The sequence below is a fragment of the Crocuta crocuta genome, unplaced genomic scaffold (assembly GCF_008692635.1).
Source record: "Crocuta crocuta isolate KB4526 unplaced genomic scaffold, BGI_CrCroc_1.0 scaffold388, whole genome shotgun sequence".
NCBI lineage: Eukaryota > Metazoa > Chordata > Mammalia > Carnivora > Hyaenidae > Crocuta > Crocuta crocuta.
In genome coordinates this window covers 1,455,352-1,472,778 of record NW_027528867.1, presented here as the reverse complement: position 1 = coordinate 1,472,778, position 17,427 = coordinate 1,455,352, and the positions used below count along the sequence as shown (strand labels likewise).

Sequence of the window (17,427 nt, the reverse complement as noted above, 5' to 3'; positions counted from 1 at the left end):
GCTCCCCACCTGCCTTTCCTCTTTCAGTCCCTCGGGCGGTCTCGGGTGCGGGAGGGGTGTCCGCGCCGCCGCCCTCCCGCAGTGGGCCCAGGTCCGGCCGGGCCGAGCGCTGCAGGGGCGGCCCCGGCCCCTGACAGGCTGGGGTGGAGCTGGGGGAGGGGGAGGATGGGGGTGGGAGTGCAGACCCGGGTGTCAGTCCCGCGTCGCGGTCTCGCAGAACGGCTTCTAAATTTAGATTTCTGAGAAGACTGTGTCGTCTGAGGGTTTGTCTGAGCCGCCTCGGAAGACCTCCAGCTTTTGTCGATAATTCCTGGGTATCTACCTGTCCTCAGAAGACTGAAGCCAGAGGGACCACCATCTCGGCTGATTGTACACATTCTCCAGACCCAAAGAAAGTGGGAACAGGGTGAACAGTGAGGCAGCTACGTGACCAGCTTTCTCGTTCTCTCCTTTCTGGCAGATACAAATCACTGGGATTCAGGCGAGTTTACTTTGCTCCGTGGGAACTGCACCAGAGCTGGAGGTGGGAGTGCACCCTCTTTTCTTAAAGCTTGGATTTCACCTGTTCTTTTTTTTTTTTTTCTTCCCCATGCTAACGTCTGTGGTGTGTCCTGGAAGCTGCAACCTAACACCTGTGGGAGACCAGGGACAATGTTAAGGGGGAGATGTTGGCCTCCCTCCAAAGGACTTTTAACCTCGTTCTAAAGATAAAGCTTCCTTCCTTTCTACATAGAATCCCTTGTAAACCTGAACCTCACTGCTTACCGTTCTCCCCTTCCCGTTTTTTTCTTCCAGATGGCGATGATGTTCAGGCCGCTCTCCATTTACATTTTGTGTTAGTTTCGGATTCAATCTTGGGAACTGAGGCAGTGTTAAAAGAAAAACCGAATGTGTGATCTTTAGGGCAATGTGTCTCTGACTTTTATTAGTTTTTACGGCCTATAAAACTGTTGTCTAACCTCTGAGATCCTGCTGTGTAGTCAAGAATGCACTTACATTACATTGTCATTTATGTATGTATTTTCTTACTTATTTATTTTCTTATTGAGTCCACGACCCCACTGGCTTTCTTTTTATGAGGGAGGGTAGGGTGTTTGCTTATTTTTTTCCCTGTAATCCTTCAGGTGTGAAGTCCCATTGGGTACCATCTGGTCATTTCCCCATTTGGCCGCTAGGAGGATTGTGACATGCAGAAGACTGCCTATTTCAATATGCAGATGCTCATCTGTTTCTGACTTCTAGCTTCTGTATTGAATTGTTGCCTCACCAAGACGATCTGAATTGAGCATGTCTCACGTTATTTGGCCTTCCTTCAGAAGGGTCTTCATTACTTTTTCACAGAGTTTCAAATTCTGATCTTGATGAGAAAATTTAAAGATTAGTTAATATTTCATTTTTTCCTTATATAATAGGTGTAGCGCTGCAAATGTTAGAAAAAAATGGTAAACAATATGCATTTCATTCAACTTTCCATTTTATGATTCCACAGGAAAAGACCCAAAGTGAATATTCTTTCACTGCTTACACTAATAACTACTTGGTTGGGGAGAAATGATCTATGCAAACAAAACTTAGAACAGAGAATACATACCATTAGCATTAGCTCACAGCATACTGCCCTCTAACTAGTTAAAATTGATTTTACTGTATACATTTAGAGTTGTTTTTTGCTGTTGTTGTTGTTTTAATTAAAGGTCTGAAAAAGAACTGTGTTTGATATGCAGATATGATAGAAGACTGCCTGAAAGCTGCTTCCTTTGCCACTTCCTGTGGAGGCCTGTCTTTGCCATTTGCGGTTTCTTTCTTTTGGTAAGGGGAGGCAGGATCTGATTACAGGCCTGAGGTCCTTTCTAGCTACATGGAGGAGTTAGTTGGCTTAACAGGAGATGAGTCTTCACTGACTGGAGTGAGAGTATAGCTAGCAGTAGCCTCTCAGAATGAGTCTTAAGGCATAAAATTACTTGCTTATTCAGTATCAGTATAACTTGAAAAGGCAGGAAGAAAACTTAGAGGGTGAACAGATCCATATTCTTGTCCTTGGTAGGAAAGAGAATCTCTTTTTAATCTGTTTGTTTATTCACTGTGACTTTTGTAGAAAATTTCAGTTTTCACTACTAATCCATTTCAGACTCTTTAACAACACTTACTGCTGGAAAAGTCTTTCTTGGAAACTAACCAGGAACCTCCAGGCTTATATATCTGTTCCCTCCAGTTTCAGGAAAGCAGATGCAGGTCTCCATAGCACTTCTCCTTTAGGGAGCTTTTCTCTTTGTTCTTCCCACTGATCTCTTTGCTACATGGAGGCTGGATTGAAAAGAGGCACTAAAGTTACTAACTTTGACTGCCACTCCAGAGCATGTGAGCAGGGCCAGGTTGATGTTCCACACTGGGAGGTTGAATTAATACTCAACAGTGCGGATAGCATCTGGCTCTTCCGGTGAGAGCTCATCTTCAACATTGGAAGCCTAATTTGACTTAGTGCCCTGTCATCCACAGTGGCCAGCACTGTGTCTACCTCACTAGGTAGAGGTTCTATTTCCCGTGCTGATTTCATTTATAGATGCCTAAAAGTTTTGAGATGTTTCCTGTCTTGCAGGGATGTGATGCTTTGTCACCTCCGGGCAAGATAAGTTCTTGAAAAAACATCTGGAGGTTCCCATTTGTGCAGATTGCAGGGCTTGACTTCCAGTGGGCGTGTAACATGTGAGCTGCCACCCTCTTTAGCTTCCTTTTGCTTCCTTTTACATTCATGGGGGTTATCCATTTGAGCCTGAAGTGCTTCTAAAACTGTTTGCCTAAGTGTTTTGCTTCCTTTTCTATCCTATGACCTTGATCATGATCACATAACAGTGTTCTGGATTCCACAGATAGGTTTAGAGTAGAATTCTCTAAATCCTTTGAAGGAATCTCCTCTTAAACTTCTTGGGACCTTGATGTTGTGCTAGAGATTTCTTTCTTTCTTTTTAAAATTTATTTATTTATTTTGAGTGAGAGAGAAAGCGCAAGTGGGGAAGGGGTAGACAGAGAGGGAGAGAAGGAGAATCCCAAGCAGGCTCCGCATTGTCAGCAAACAACCAAATGCAAGGCTTGAACTCACAAACTGTGAGATCATGACCTGATCCCACGTCGGATGCTTAACCGACCTAGAGCCACCCAGGCACCCCCATTTCTTTCTTTTTTTTTAATTAGTTCAATTATTTATAACTGGTGAGTTTTATATGCTTACTATTTTTTAAAAGTCTTTTTATCTTTAATTTTGTCTAATTTTGGGGGAAAATGGCATGTGCTAACAACATCCTTTTTATTGTAGGTCAGCACCCTGCAGGGAAGCAGTAACATATCCAGTTGTGAAACTGGGAAAGGCCAGAGCTTTTGGATCAGGAAAACATGTCCCGTAGGAAACAGACAAATCCAAATAAAGTTCACTGTGAGTACTGGGTTTTGTCTTCTGGAACCTGGGAACATTGAGGGTTGAAATGAAAGAGTAGTAACAGTTTAGGTGAGATGCTTACACTAATTTGTGTAGGAAAAAAGGGTTAAAGAGGTTGAACGTGATGGGTTTAAAGTGTGTCTGGTTGCTGGAGGAAGTATTAGAAACTCATCTTAGGAGTAAGTGCACTTGATTCATCCTTAGTATTCACATTAACAGACATTTATAGGATATCTGTGCAAAGCCTTGTGCTAGATGCCAGGGATGTAAAACAATATAAGGATATATAAGACTGTAATGGAGCCACAGATATATAAAATAATATCTAAAAACAGAAGATAGTATATGCTGAGTGCCACATAGGGATGCTGCAGACTGTGTGTACTGCAGAGAGAGTTCCATGGCCTGAAGTAGCAAGGGAATGCTTCATGGAGAAGGTCTTAGACTGAACTTGAACTGGGCCTTAGAAGGTAGGAAGTGGATTTTTAAGAAAGGAGGAAGGAAGAGGTAAAATCAGGTAGGGAAAATTATGTGAGCAAAGAGAAAAGAAGGAATGCATATGTTCAGGGGATAAGGAGACTTTGTAGAAGCAGAAGTTTTATTTATCCAGATGTCCTAGGACATGAAGTTGGAGATGTTTAACTCAGGCCAAGTTCATACTTCACACTGTGGGCTCTAAGGAGCTACTGAAGGTTTTCAGGCAGAGAAGGGGAGTGGCATTTAGAATGCAGTGTTTCAGGACTACGAAGCAGTGTGTGCGATGGATCACATGAGAGAAGGACTAGTAACAGGAAAACCAGGTATGCATTATTGCCTTGCATTATTTCTCAGCAGTTTTATATGTATGTGTGTTTTATTTCAGTAATTAGACTGTAAAATTTTAGAGGGCAGAGACTATGTCCCATTTATATTTCCTGCTATTCCTCTTTACTTCTAGTACTACTAACATAGAATGTTCAGAAGTGCTTTTTAAGTTAACATTAATATGTCTGTCTATGTAGATTTGATATAATTGACCTGTATGATCTGGGCAGAGAAGCATCCCCACCCAAATGTTTAAAAAAGAGCCACATAGCACCTTTTATTATTAAGGACTGACCAAATAAAGTACAGCAGCATCTGAAGAGAATTCATTGCAATAGTATGTAACAGTTATTTTCAAGGGAAACACTCTTCTACATATGAGTGGGTAGATTAGTCAAGGAGTTAAGAGGACTAAAGTTTATTAAAAATATCCTGTATATCAGGTACTCTGTACCTTAACTTACCTTATTGGGTAATTTCAAGAGGGAGAGAAGAAATAGGAACAGAGGAATTAGGAGAATTTGAATATTGTATAGGTTATTGAGATTAGGGTGGCACACCTTCATATACAATTAATTCTTCAACTTAACTCCTGGAAAAGTTGTATGAGAGAACAAGTTGGATGCTTCTAGGAGTATATTCTGGAATAGGTGGATGTGGAAGTCTGCTTAATATAAAGGTGAGTGAGTGGTTTCGGAAGGGTTTAGAAATTGCTGCTACAACAGTAAAATGTAGTGGGCCTGAAGGTGAGGATTGTCAAGAGAGACATCTCTAGCCTTGGTAATCCAATACAGAGGTTTAGGAGAGTTGTCTTCCCTCTCTGATTGAAAACAAGTATCAATAAAAGACACAGATGTGACCCCAAGAAGGCAGGGGAGGAAAGGTACTCTAGTAGATGGGTTCAAAAATAAGGCAGTCATAGGAGTTGGCTGTTTACTTATAAAAGCCATCTGTCCAAAGAGACTTGGTTAGATTTAAGGAGCGCAGACTTGGTTAGCTTTAAGGAGCGCAGGTGGCAGGGATGATGGCCTGATTGTGATAAGGCCAAGGGAAGTTAGGGTTGTATGGCCTGTGCCTGTGTCCGTGTAGCATATATCCATCAGCTGAATCTCCTCCTTCAATAGTTGAACCCAAGGTGAGTTGGTATTGGGTCAGAAAACAGATGGACAAACAGGCCATGGAGAAGATAAGAGAGTATTACATCTCCACAGCTCCAGAAATGCAGTTTCCAGTGCCTAGTCAACATCGTATTGTGGTGGAGTGGGTGGGGCTTTGCAGGCTCTGTGGAGGTGACCATTATGAGGGCTGTGCACAGAATGTTCAGCTGCAACTAAACAACAGACTCCCAGGGAGGGGCTGTTTTCAGAGATGCATTTGGATAGGGAACCACGAAGGCTTCTCGGGTAATAGACTAAGCTTGACTAAAGAAGAAAAGACACTGAGATTTGCTAGTGTCTCAAGAGTTTGTGCTTGTTTACTGTTTGGAGACTGAAACTGATCCTGCCTTTTTCAAAACAACATCTTCTCCTTGCCCATGACAAAAGTGGCAAATAGAAATAGGTAGTTTTAGTGTTCTGATTGCTTGAGTCTCCTATTCCCTTGCAGTGAAATGGAACCAATCAAATGTATTGAATTTAATGCTGCTTATCTATTTAAAGTAAGTGGAATGGACTCAAGTCTGGGAGGCAAGAATGTCTGCAGAAGCTTTGCTGAAATGTTAAAGCTAGTCGGGACTTGAGTAATGGCTGAGCTCCATTACATCTGCCTTCTGGGAAGAAGATTGTGTCATGAAGTTCAAAGCCCACCTAAAGGAATACATTAAGAATCCCACTGATGTAGGGGTGCCTGGGTGGCTCAGTCCATTAAGCATTGGACTCTTGATTTCAGTTCAGTTCACGATCTCATGGTTCGTGGATTTGAGCCCTGTATCAGGCTCTGCACTGACTTCGTGGCCCCTGCTTGAGATTCTCTCTTTCCCCCCATCTCTCTGCTGCTCACTCCCCAAATAAATAAATAAACTTAAAAAAAAATGAAGAAAGGAAAGAAAGAAAGAAAGAAAGAAAGAAGAAAAGAAAGCTACAAATGCTGTAGCTTGGCAGCATTTGTCAGATCTTGTCAGATCTACTTTAGAAGCCAATGGGCAGGATGCACTGCATTTACTTGGTTTTCCTCAGGACTGTCTCTGTATCTGAATTACCGTCATGATCTCTTCTTTCCCCAGAAACATCCACACATACTCTTGTAGTTTGCTCAGTTCATAGATTTGACATAGAGCTTTGGGAATAAAATCCCAGAATTGTTAGTTTCAGAGAAACTGCTAAGGGGTGTTAGACCTTCCTCTGCCTGTCTTTCCTCATCTTACCTCCTTCTGAGTGCAAGTTTCTGTCAGCTGTTTTCTAGAGAGGTTGAAAATAGTCCCTTGTACACCCTCATTTGATGTGTTTATGCCAACCAAACCACTAAGCAAAGGAAAACTTTTTCTTCAGAGACTTTTGTTTTCAGATTGAAAAGTACATACAAGACTAAAAACTTCAAATTTCAGTAAAAGCTTCTCAGCTTTTACAGAGAAGTAGGGGGAAAAAAAGCTTTTAAAGTCCCTTCTCTTCCAAAAAGCGCAACTTGTTTTCTTCTCGTTCATTCTGTCAGCATCCTTGTGAGGTAAATGGCTATGTTCCCAGCATGTAGCAGCACCTTGGATCACAGCGACTGTCAGCTGGAATGGAATCCTAAGCCCCTCACTCCCAAGACTAGCTCATTTTTTCTGAATTTGACTTCTGCTCTGTTAGAATATTTTTCAGCTGCTTCGCTTTCCTTATTTTCAGTCAGCCAGAAACTGCATGTATTTAATTGCACCAAGGACTCAAGAAAGAAAATTGTAAAATCTATGCCTTTCTAGTCACTTTTATCCTAAGCTTCTCCTCTGTCCTACAGACTTGGTTGGATGGCCTCGTTCTTGTCTAGTCTGGAAAACCTTAGCCAAATCAGACAAACAGTGTCTTGATTTCATACCAAAAAAAAAAGAGGCAGCCCCTTGCTTTTTACTGTAGAGCTTAGATAACTTGTTTTCAACTTTTGATAGACAAATAAATATCTATGTTAAATAAGATGGTTGCCCTACATTAATATCTAGAGACCTGAGTGTTTTTTAAACCTACTTCAATAGTCTCAAGATAGAAGGAAATAATAATTCTACATTAGAAAAGCAGGCAATTTTCCGATCTGTGTCTCCCTCTCTCTCTGTCCCTCCCCTACTCACGGTCTGTCTCTGTCTCTCAAAAATGAATAAATGTTAAAAAATTTTTTTTTAATTTAAAAAAAAGGCAGTTGCATAACACCTCTTAAGCATGAGTATCTCTATGGATCACATTATATTTGAGTTACTATGACATATTTTTAGCAAATATCAGTACCTTTTTATGACAGGATAGTTCTGGACAGTCAGATTTAGAGCTTAGGTAAATAGGGCCTACTAGAAGATCATGATATGCCCAAATCGCTTTATTAATGGTTTTTCTATATTTTGCTTTCTGTTGATGTTTAAGATAAGAATGGCCCTAAGGAATGAAGTTTACCTTAGCCTTTTCCAGGAGTTGGAAATAGAGCCAAACTGCCCAAAGGGAATAACAATTTATTCTAACTATCCTAAGTGAGGGTGCCAGCGAAAGTCCTAGATAGGGACATTGTATGGAATTGAATTCTCTGTTCTGTGAAGGCCTAAATATTTAGACAATAACAGTAGACAGAAATTTTGAGCTCAAGTTGATGGGTCTAAACTGAATAAGTGGTTGATCTTTAGAGGTACTTATCCTTTTAGATGCCCTTCTACTAATTCAATGTAATTACCTATTAAGGTGGAAAGAAGTATGTATTTTTCATATGTTATAAACCTGGTTTTTTTTCTGGGTAGGTTTCTTTAGAGATGAGAAGTGCACTGATGAGAATGGTCTGCCCCTTGATAATTATATGCTGGTACGTGACCTGTTCCTTAGTGCCATTTCTGCCCACGGTTTCCAGGTCCAAAAGCATGCATCTACCTAGAAGAATTCAGTAATTAGTCCAATTGGCCATGATCTTGTGGTTACAGTGGAACCACCATGAAGAAAAATATTTTACTTCTGCAAAGAAGGATGAGAAGGTGCTATAACACATAGTTCACTTTTTGCTCTTCCTTGCAGTAATTTATGTCCAGTTTATGATCTTGATATTTTGGAAATGGACTTAAAGCAGCTTATTTTTCTTTTACTTGAGTGCTTGTGGCTAAAGTTCACTTGAACCCTTGCCACCTGTACTCCCATTCCCAGTAGCAATCAGAGTAGCCATAGTATTAGTTACTCTAGCCTTGGCATGGTAACTCATCACAGGGTATCAGAACCATCAAAATGATGGTTCCCTTTAACATTTATTGGCCCTGAGAATAAAATTATTTTGATCTTTGAGGTATAGCATCAGTTTCTTATGGCATGAAGGTAACATTATCGCTGGGATCAGAGCTATTCTTCTCACACAGAGACAAGTGTTTGTTTTCTGCAGCACAACTCTGATGAACTATCTAAACTGCTTACACCTCTGCTAGAAAGCAGTTTAAAAATACAGATATTTGTGGCACCTGGGTGGCTCAGTCGGTCAAATATCCGACTTCAGCTCAGGTCATGATCTCACAGTTCATGAGTTTGAGCCCCGCATCAGGCTCTGTGCTGACAGCTCAGAGCTTGGAGCCTGCTTCAAATTCTGTGTGTCCCTGTCTCTCTGTTCCTCCCCTGTTTGCACTCTGTCTCTCTTCCTCTCAAAAATAAATAAATGTTAAAAAAAATTTGTTCAAATATGGATATTTAAATTGTACAGATCTGGGTTTGAATACTTTGTTCTATAGACATGAGTTTTCTCTTATGTAAAATATGTGTAGGAATACCTACCACATAGAGTTTGGCAGAGAATTAAGATAAAAACTATAAAGCACTGGGGAATCTATGTGGCTCAGTTAAGTGTACGACTTTGGCTCAGGTCATGATCTCACAGTTCATGGGTGTGAGCCCATATCGGGTTCTCTGCTGTCAGCACAGAACCTGCTTCAGATCCTCTATCCTTCTCTCTCTTAGCCCCTTCCCTGCTCATTCTCTCTCTCTCTCTCTCTCTCAAAAAAATAATAAACTTAAAAAAACAAACTGCATAGTACTTAACGTAGAGCCTGGAACCAGGATGTGCCAAATAGTAGTTATTATTGGTGTTTAGCACTTAGCATCTAGATGCTCACTGAGTTTTTTGCTGAACAAATGCCAAAGTGAATCACATGAAGCCTACTTTACATCATTTCTTTTCATCGTCGAAGGACTGATAGCACAGGTCAACTGACCATTTCTCCTGCCTCATTGTATCCTGTCTTGGAACCTGAGCCTGTTTATATTCCTTTTTTCTCTTCACTAAGAAAGTGCCTGGTCTATTGTCAGACATTTCACTAGGGCTTTTTATTATTCTCTCTTGGTGGCTGGGAGTGGGGACTGTAGTTTCCACTCTGACTGAGATAATGGAAACCTCGAGAAACCCAATTCTCTTTTCTCCTTATGCCTGGCCTCTTGGAAAAAAAAAGAGCACTTAAATGTTAACTCTTCAATAACCACACAAATCCTAGGCAGAGTTCATCTCCAGCAAATGCATTATCAAGGACAGGTCCTGGGCTTTTGGATACTCCATATGAAAAAAGAAAAAGGAAAAAATACCAGATTGATCAGGGAGACTAGATAAAATATTATTTCTTGCAAATTAGTTGGTGTGTTTCAGGAAGTTTCTCAGTAAAAATGAGTTCATATATTATCTGTTTTCTTTTTAATCTCTTATTCAACCAGTTGTTGATTTGCTTGTGGTTAACTCTGGTAGGCAAAGAAGAGTCAAGGAAGAACTTCCAGAGTATCTCTTGAAAGGAGAGTGGATGAAAGATGAGATTAGAGAGATTGTTATTTGGAAGTAAAGAAGCACTTGTTTATAGTCAGATAAATTCTGAGTCAGGGCTGTAATGTCAGTGCACTAAGATTCAGAGATTGTGCCCACATTTGTTGCCCTGTCTTTAATATCACGTCACTTTGCCTCTTCTGCCTCTGTCTCCCCAATCCTGGATGGAAGGTTATATGTGGAATTGATATCTGATGTTAAATTTGTAAAGTAGCAATTGATTACCTTTTGAAAGGAATCAGGATTGGGAGGAGTTAAGCAAGTGATACCTTCTAGAGCATCTGGCTTACTGCCCAGGAAGAATAGCCGTGCCCAAAAACTCCAGGAGGCAGCAAGGTCACTAAGAGATAGATGACCCCACAATAGGGTACCTGCTTGTCTCGTACCTTTGAATGGTCTGATTTTCTAACCAGCTTGCCTGGGGATATGCTGCCCAGCTGGTGGCCTGACTATTTCTCCTTGTGACCACCAGGGGATCAAGTATTTGCTGGGCTAGAAGAGCAAGCCCGCCAGGCGATGATGAAAACTGATTTTCCTGGAGACCTTGGCAGTCAGCGACAAGCTATCCAACAACTAAGAGATCAGGACTCCAGTAGCAGTGAGTTCTGCACCTTCTGGTAATGACTCAGGGCAATGGGAGAAGAATTATCAGAGTGTGTGTGCTCTGGGGATTGTGCATGGGGGTTGGGAGGAAGACTTGAAAGAGATTTGTGGATCCTCAGTGTTCTGAAAGGTGTTCTAAGGTGTATGAACATACGCTTGTCCAGAGAGAGGACAGGTTTGGCCTTATATTTTTTTAACTCCTGGACTGTAGAACTTGACACAGTGCCACACGCAGATAGTTTTGTGATGACTGTGATAGGCAGGGGCATAGGGATGATTAGTACTCGAGTAGTTCCTGGGTTAGGTCAAATGAAAAGAATCCCTGTCTCCTAGAATCTATTTACTTATAATTAACAAAATGTAAGAGTGGCATTTAATGAAATTTTTGCTTAAGGACCCAGTTTGAATGTTACATAAGAGGATTTGCTTACAGATGAGATTATGCATCATATAAAATGGTAAAGTCTGGGTACCTGGGTGGCTCACTCTGCAGAGCACATGACTCTTGATCTCAAGATTGTGGGTTTGAGCCCCACAGTGGGCAAATAGACTACTTTTAAAATAATAAATTTACCTTTTTAGAAAAGGAATAAAATGCTAGAGTCAGTATCTTCCTACCCCAAGTCCTAAGTAGATCCCTGGAAAGAGATGGAAAAGGTAGTGACTGCAACTAACTGAGCCTGATGGATTATCTGTTTCATGGCTTGCCTGAACAAATATATTTTGAGATAGGTTATTTCCTAGGATGATTTCCATACTTTACTAATCACATCCATCTGATATTGGTTGTTCTTACTGTCCATTGAGAGTGACATTTTTTATTTTTCTCTACATTGGGGGTTAAAGAATAAAAAAGAGGGAAAGAATTCAGTGACCTTCTAGGAACTATTTTCCACTTAAATTAATAATTTTGAAAAAAAATAAGCATCTAATTGCTTAGGTACAGAAAAACGAACCCAAATATTTCTAGAAAACCTGTGGGAGCCACCAGTTTGAGTAACAGGATAGGAATGGCAACATCTATAAAAGTCTAGTAGGTTTCCATTCTCGAAAAGCTGCATCATCCCTTTAGATGGCATACTTTTTTTTTTTTTAAATCTTTTTAGTAGAGAGCTATATCTGGATTTTTGATTAGTCACCTAGTGTGTTTGATACAGTTTGTCTTAGACTAAGTTTACAAGTATTCTGGATGAGCTGGTGAGAAAATATGGTGTGATTTAGTCTGTTCAAATAATCCTTCATTGTTGAGATGAATACACACGAAAGCTTTAGGCTAGGGAATAAGGCATACATACCATGTAGATCTTTCCAGGGCCCAAATCCAGTCCACCAGCCAAGCAGAGTATCTAATAGAGACCTACATAACTACTAGCAGATGATTTGGTTAGATTTTCTTATGAAGACATAGAATGTAACCAGTTTTGGCAGATACTGGTGGATTTAAAAACTCTATGAGGGGTGGTAGAGAGAAGACAAGAAGCCCTGTGACTAGGAAAGCTGAGTCTCACAGGTGACAGTCTACTCTGTATTTCTCTTGCTCACAGTCAGGCCCGAGAAGCCAGGATCTAAGTATGGTTAGGATGGGGCTGGAGTCTGACAGCTTCCCTAGGCTTGGCTTCCTCTTGTGATCTTCAAGGTACTTGCACTTTTTTTTCCCTTTCAGAATAAACTCCCTTTTGTTATCGTGGTTTTTAAAAAATCTTTTTTATTTTCCCCATATTTTATAAGTAATAGGGGAAAACGTCGACCCACAAAAATCTTGCAGATCCCCCAGCCACAGACAGACCTCCCCACAGCTACATTCTACCCCTAAATGTAAATAAACTCAATTTTTACTTTAGTCAGAAGAAATCATACTTAATCCTAAAGAAAGGCCTGTTCCCTCCACTTAATGCAGTTAGTTATCCATTAGATAATCCAAAGAACCAAGAGAAACAATGGACTTATTTAGCCTAGAATCCTGAGTTACTAACAGAGTTAAAAACCCACTGAGTCAGATACCACAACAAATGGCCTGAGGTTGGTTCCTGTGGTGTTTTTTTCCACTGGACTGAACAAACTTTTCCCTATCGCGTGACATTTTTTTTTAACTAATTTACTATTGCCTCCTTTATTGAGAAGAGGAAGGAAAAACTTATTGGTGTTTCTTTGTGTGCCTTGGGGAGAGAAAAGATGCGTGGGACACAATAGAATAGTATATGTGATACTGTGAAAAAATCGTGCAGGGGGCTTATGAAGAAAAGTAAGTAATAAAATCAGTGAGAAGTGTGGGTAGGTCAGAGGTGGTGTGTTGGGGGAATGAATGAGCATGATGTGAGGTGTATGGGAGGTATGATTTGAAGTATGAGATATTTGGGAATCATGGGTAAGAAGAATTATTTTTATGATAATGTACAGGGCCCAATAACCATTGTCTAATGCAGTTTTGCCTCAGATTTTTCTCTTTAGTGTGTAAATGGCATTGTAAGTCATAGCTATGTAGCTCTTTGACTTAACATGATTTGTATCCAGCTATCCAACTATATAAACTATTCTTTGATACAGACTCTGTTATGGAAGATCTGAAAATATTTTCATTGTAGCTACAGACTCTAAGGTGGAAAGCAACTCAAGATCTATTTATGCAAAAATCAGAACTACTGACCAATTTGTGTGTTCCAGGTGACAGTGAGGGTGATGAAGAGGAGACCACACAAGATGAAGTCTCTTCCCACACATCAGAGGAAGATGGAGGGGTGGTCAAAGTGGAAAAAGAGTTAGAAAATGTGGAGCAGCCTGTTGGTGGGAATGAAGTGGTAGAGCATGAGGCAAGTGACAAATGGTTTCTGAGCCCAGGAACGACCGCCCCACCCCCACCCCCGGCCGTTATTCTCCTTGGCCCTGATGCCCGATTGTCTCCTGGACCTTCATGTGAAGCCTGTCTTCCTTCACAGCTCCCTTTACCCAAACCTCAGACACAACTCTCATCACACCAGCTTTCCTGTCTACCTACATATCACTAACTGAGGTACAGCTCCCCCACTTCTTTCCAGACAGAATATTCACTTTTGCAAGACTATCGGCTGACTTCCTGAAATGTACTCTTGAATATGCTTGCAAATTTAAGTCAGAGTGTTACCTGAGGTGCCATCTTCTCACTAAATTGTTTCCTGAGGATTCCTGCAAGAAGCACAGCCGGAGAGAAGCTAATCCAAGAGAGTTAACCTTAGGGGAAAAAATAGATAAGCTGTCCCTGGGGCATAGATATGCCCTATGTCCTCATGGCAGGAAGCCTTGGAGAAAATAAAGAAAGGGGCAAATTTAATTCCCTTGCCCTATTACCTTTTCCTTCAGTCCATAATGGGAACCTAAGAATAACATGTGATATCAGGTTGTGTTCCTTTTAACAGGATAGCCTGTTAAAAGAAGTAGGGGCAGGGAAAAGAGTGGTAAGCTGCCTTAATGAATTGCCTACTTGTTGAATTGCAGGTCACGGGGAACTTGAATTCTGACCCCTTACTTGGACTCTGCCAGTGTCCCCTCTGCCAGCTAGACTGTGGGAGTCGAGAGCAGCTAATTGCTCATGTGTACCAGGTATGGGCTGGGGAGCCACTTGCTCAGCAGCTCGTTTATTGGTTAGCCTTTGCCTCCAGCTCCCAAAGGAACCTTGGGTTGTTGCTTCCAGGAAGAGTCCACTCAGGGTTCCAGAACATTTTAGAGACTAAGTGGAATATGTTGGGTAAACTGTTCTGGGTTCCCAGGCAGACACCTTTGAAAATTAAGTATCATTTTTTTCCCAAAATTACTTAATGCATATTCTAAATAGTGAAATAGAAACTAAGATCCGTTAATAATGAGGGCTTTGTTTTAAAGAAGAAAAAATGACTTAACATAAATGTTTCTGTTATATTAGAGAAAGTGTAAATGAGGGGATCAGAAGAACACAAGCTCTTGTGCTCTTTTTTCCCTGATCAAGTCACAGAGCACCTTTGCCTTGTGATCTGTATTAGAAAGGCATCAGCACACATGGCAGCCTGGGCTTTACCATACAGATAGTTGGTTCATGAAGAGACGTATTTCTTTAGAAGACTTTTGAAAAGATTGAAGAAAAGGCAAGACCAAGTGTCTTTTGGATTCCAGTCTTCCCAGCTAGCTTCTACACTTGGCCTTTGTTGCTTCCTTACCATGCATTTGTACCTACACAGTGTGAAGCAAGCAGATAGAAATTATCCCAAGCATGAATTCTTTGCGGGTTTTGAAGAGGGCTCTTTGGAGCCCTGTTGTTCATTTGGCCAGCTGCATGTTCCAGAACATAGTCAAAACTCAAAACTAATGAAATCTGAACAATAATCTGAATGGTCTGGCCCTTCTAAAGGCCTGTTGACACAAGACTCTTACTTTTCCAGGTGCTAAACAGGGAGAATTGTTGCAAATCCCTTTATCTGAGACTAAGGAAAGGGGACATTTCGTAGAAAGCAGTCTCTGAGTGGGTGTAACTTATCTAAAGGTTGCATGAGTTGACAGATTAAGGCTCTGTTTTACAGCACACTGCAGCAGTGGTGAGCGCCAAAAGCTATATGTGTCCTGTCTGTGGCCGGGCCCTCAGTTCCCCAGGGTCCTTGGGTCGTCACCTCCTAATCCACTCGGAGGACCAGAGGTCTAACTGTGCTGTGTGTGGAGCCCGTTTTACCAGCCATGCCACATTTAACAGGTTAGCTGGCCACCTAAACCTCTTGCTCTGGGAACAAATTACTGGGTGCGGGTTCTGCTTTCTCAAATAAAAACAAAGGCTAGAGATAGGTAATGCAAAGGCAACTGACTCTTGACTCTTTGGAAATACAAGTAATGAAGCTAGTAAATATGCCCATTCCATTAGATATCCCCAAATGGAAATGAATTCCCATTTCCTTCCTCTGTCAGAATAATATTTTCATAAGAGATGGGGGCAGGGAAGCAGTCCTAGAACATTCATAATAAAACTCAGTGAAAGAAGTCACAGGGTGCAAAGAGTCTCAGGAAGACTGGAACTATGTGAATTGTGTCCTAGTTCCATTTGCCGAGGGTACAATGCAGAGTCAGCCAAGGCAGGAGAGGCTGAGCTGGTGGACTCCCCTAAATGTAGCTTCCACTTCAAGGATTGCTGCTTCCACAGGAGGACTGCCCTACCTGGTTCTTAGGAACACCACCAGCCATCTGGAATGAAAACTGCAAATTTGTGGGGGTTGGGCTGATACCTGGAAGTTGGCTTAGTCTCCAACTCCAGGTAGACTTTATGACTTGATAGATACCTAGCCCAGAGAAGGTGGGGGTTGGGGGGCTAGAAGAGGTCTCCCAAGTCCTCAGACTGACCCCTAGTGGTGAACTGGGAGCAGCTGGCCCAGTAAGACCAGAATAAGTCAGAGTTGGACATCTGAGCTGGACTAGGAGACACTAACCCTCTGAAATTTTTGTATTCCAGTGAGAAACTCCCTGAAGTACTTAATATGGAATCCCTACCCCCAGCCCATAGTGAGGGCCCCTCCAGTGCTGAAGGGAAGGACATTGCCTTCAGTCCTCCAGTGTACCCTGCTGGAATTCTGCTTGTGTGCAACAATTGTGCTGCCTACCGTAAGCTACTGGAAGCACAGACCCCCAGTGTTCGCAAGTGGGCCCTACGTCGACAGAATGAGCCTCTGGAAGTACGGCTGCAGCGGCTGGAACGAGAGCGCACGGCCAAGAAAAGCCGGCGGGACAATGAGACGCCAGAGGAGCGGGAAGTAAGGCGCATGAGGGACCGTGAAGCCAAGCGCCTGCAGCGCATGCAGGAGACTGATGAGCAGCGGGCACGCAGGCTGCAGCGGGATCGGGAGGCCATGAGGCTGAAGCGGGCCAATGAAACCCCAGAGAAGAGGCAGGCCCGGCTTATCCGGGAGCGGGAAGCCAAGCGGCTCAAGAGGAGGCTGGAGAAAATGGACATGATGTTGCGAGCTCAGTTTGGCCAGGACCCTTCTGCCATGGCGGCCTTAGCAGCCGAAATGAACTTCTTCCAGCTGCCTGTGAGTGGGGTGGAGTTGGACAGCCAGCTCCTGGGCAAGATGGCCTTTGAAGAGCAAAACAGCAGCTCTCTGCACTGAACCCCACCTGCCCTCCCACTCACCCAGGTCCCCAGGGATCAGTGCAGTAGCAGCCGCAGGGCCCTGTCCTTACTGCCAGAGGCAGGTCCGGGTTGGCTACAGATGGACCTGCGTACCTTTGCATGTGGGAACAGGATGCTGGGGTCCGTCGGAAGCAGGCTTAATGTGGCTCTGGACAAGGGAGTAGGCACTCCAGAGAACTGGACTCCCCAGCCCACTGCTGCAGGGCATGCTTCTAGGACTGTGGGGCCCAGTGTGGTCCACGGAATTGTGAGGGCAAATAAATTAATTTTATCTTTACTGCCCTTTTTCTGCTTTTATCTCCATTTCATTCTAGCAAATGAAGTGATGTAGGAGAGACCTGGGTGGAAGTTTTAGGCAGGGACTTCTGGCAGATTGTCTTCTGAAGAGAAGGCGCACCTCAATTCAAGTGTCCCAGAGATCCCTTGTTTGGGCCTTTACAAGTTGATAAGACATACCTATGACAATAAAGAACCAATGCTGACTTTGTGAGGGTCCATTCCCACAGCCTAACAAAGATCACCTGTAGTCCCA

The 17,427-nt window shown here is 42.3% G+C and overlaps 1 protein-coding gene across 9 annotated transcripts in view; it reads left to right on the top strand.

The window, feature by feature from the left end:
• Positions 1 to 17,172, top strand: part of ZNF821 (zinc finger protein 821) — a 17,477-nt gene extending 305 nt beyond the window's left edge. For 2 of the 9 annotated variants that reach the window (XM_077756360.1, XM_077756362.1), the window contains exons 2-9: positions 461 to 523; positions 1,725 to 1,809; positions 3,311 to 3,427; positions 10,650 to 10,775; positions 13,442 to 13,587; positions 14,249 to 14,353; positions 15,304 to 15,470; positions 16,218 to 17,172. In XM_077756360.1, the coding sequence (XP_077612486.1) occupies positions 3,388 to 3,427; positions 10,650 to 10,775; positions 13,442 to 13,587; positions 14,249 to 14,353; positions 15,304 to 15,470; positions 16,218 to 16,872 (1,239 nt within the window). In that variant the 5' untranslated portion in view covers positions 461 to 523; positions 1,725 to 1,809; positions 3,311 to 3,387 and the 3' untranslated portion in view covers positions 16,873 to 17,172. The other 7 variants (XM_077756359.1, XM_077756364.1, XM_077756363.1 and 4 more) reach the window with 7 other exon arrangements.
• Positions 17,173 to 17,427: the final 255 nt, after the last annotated feature.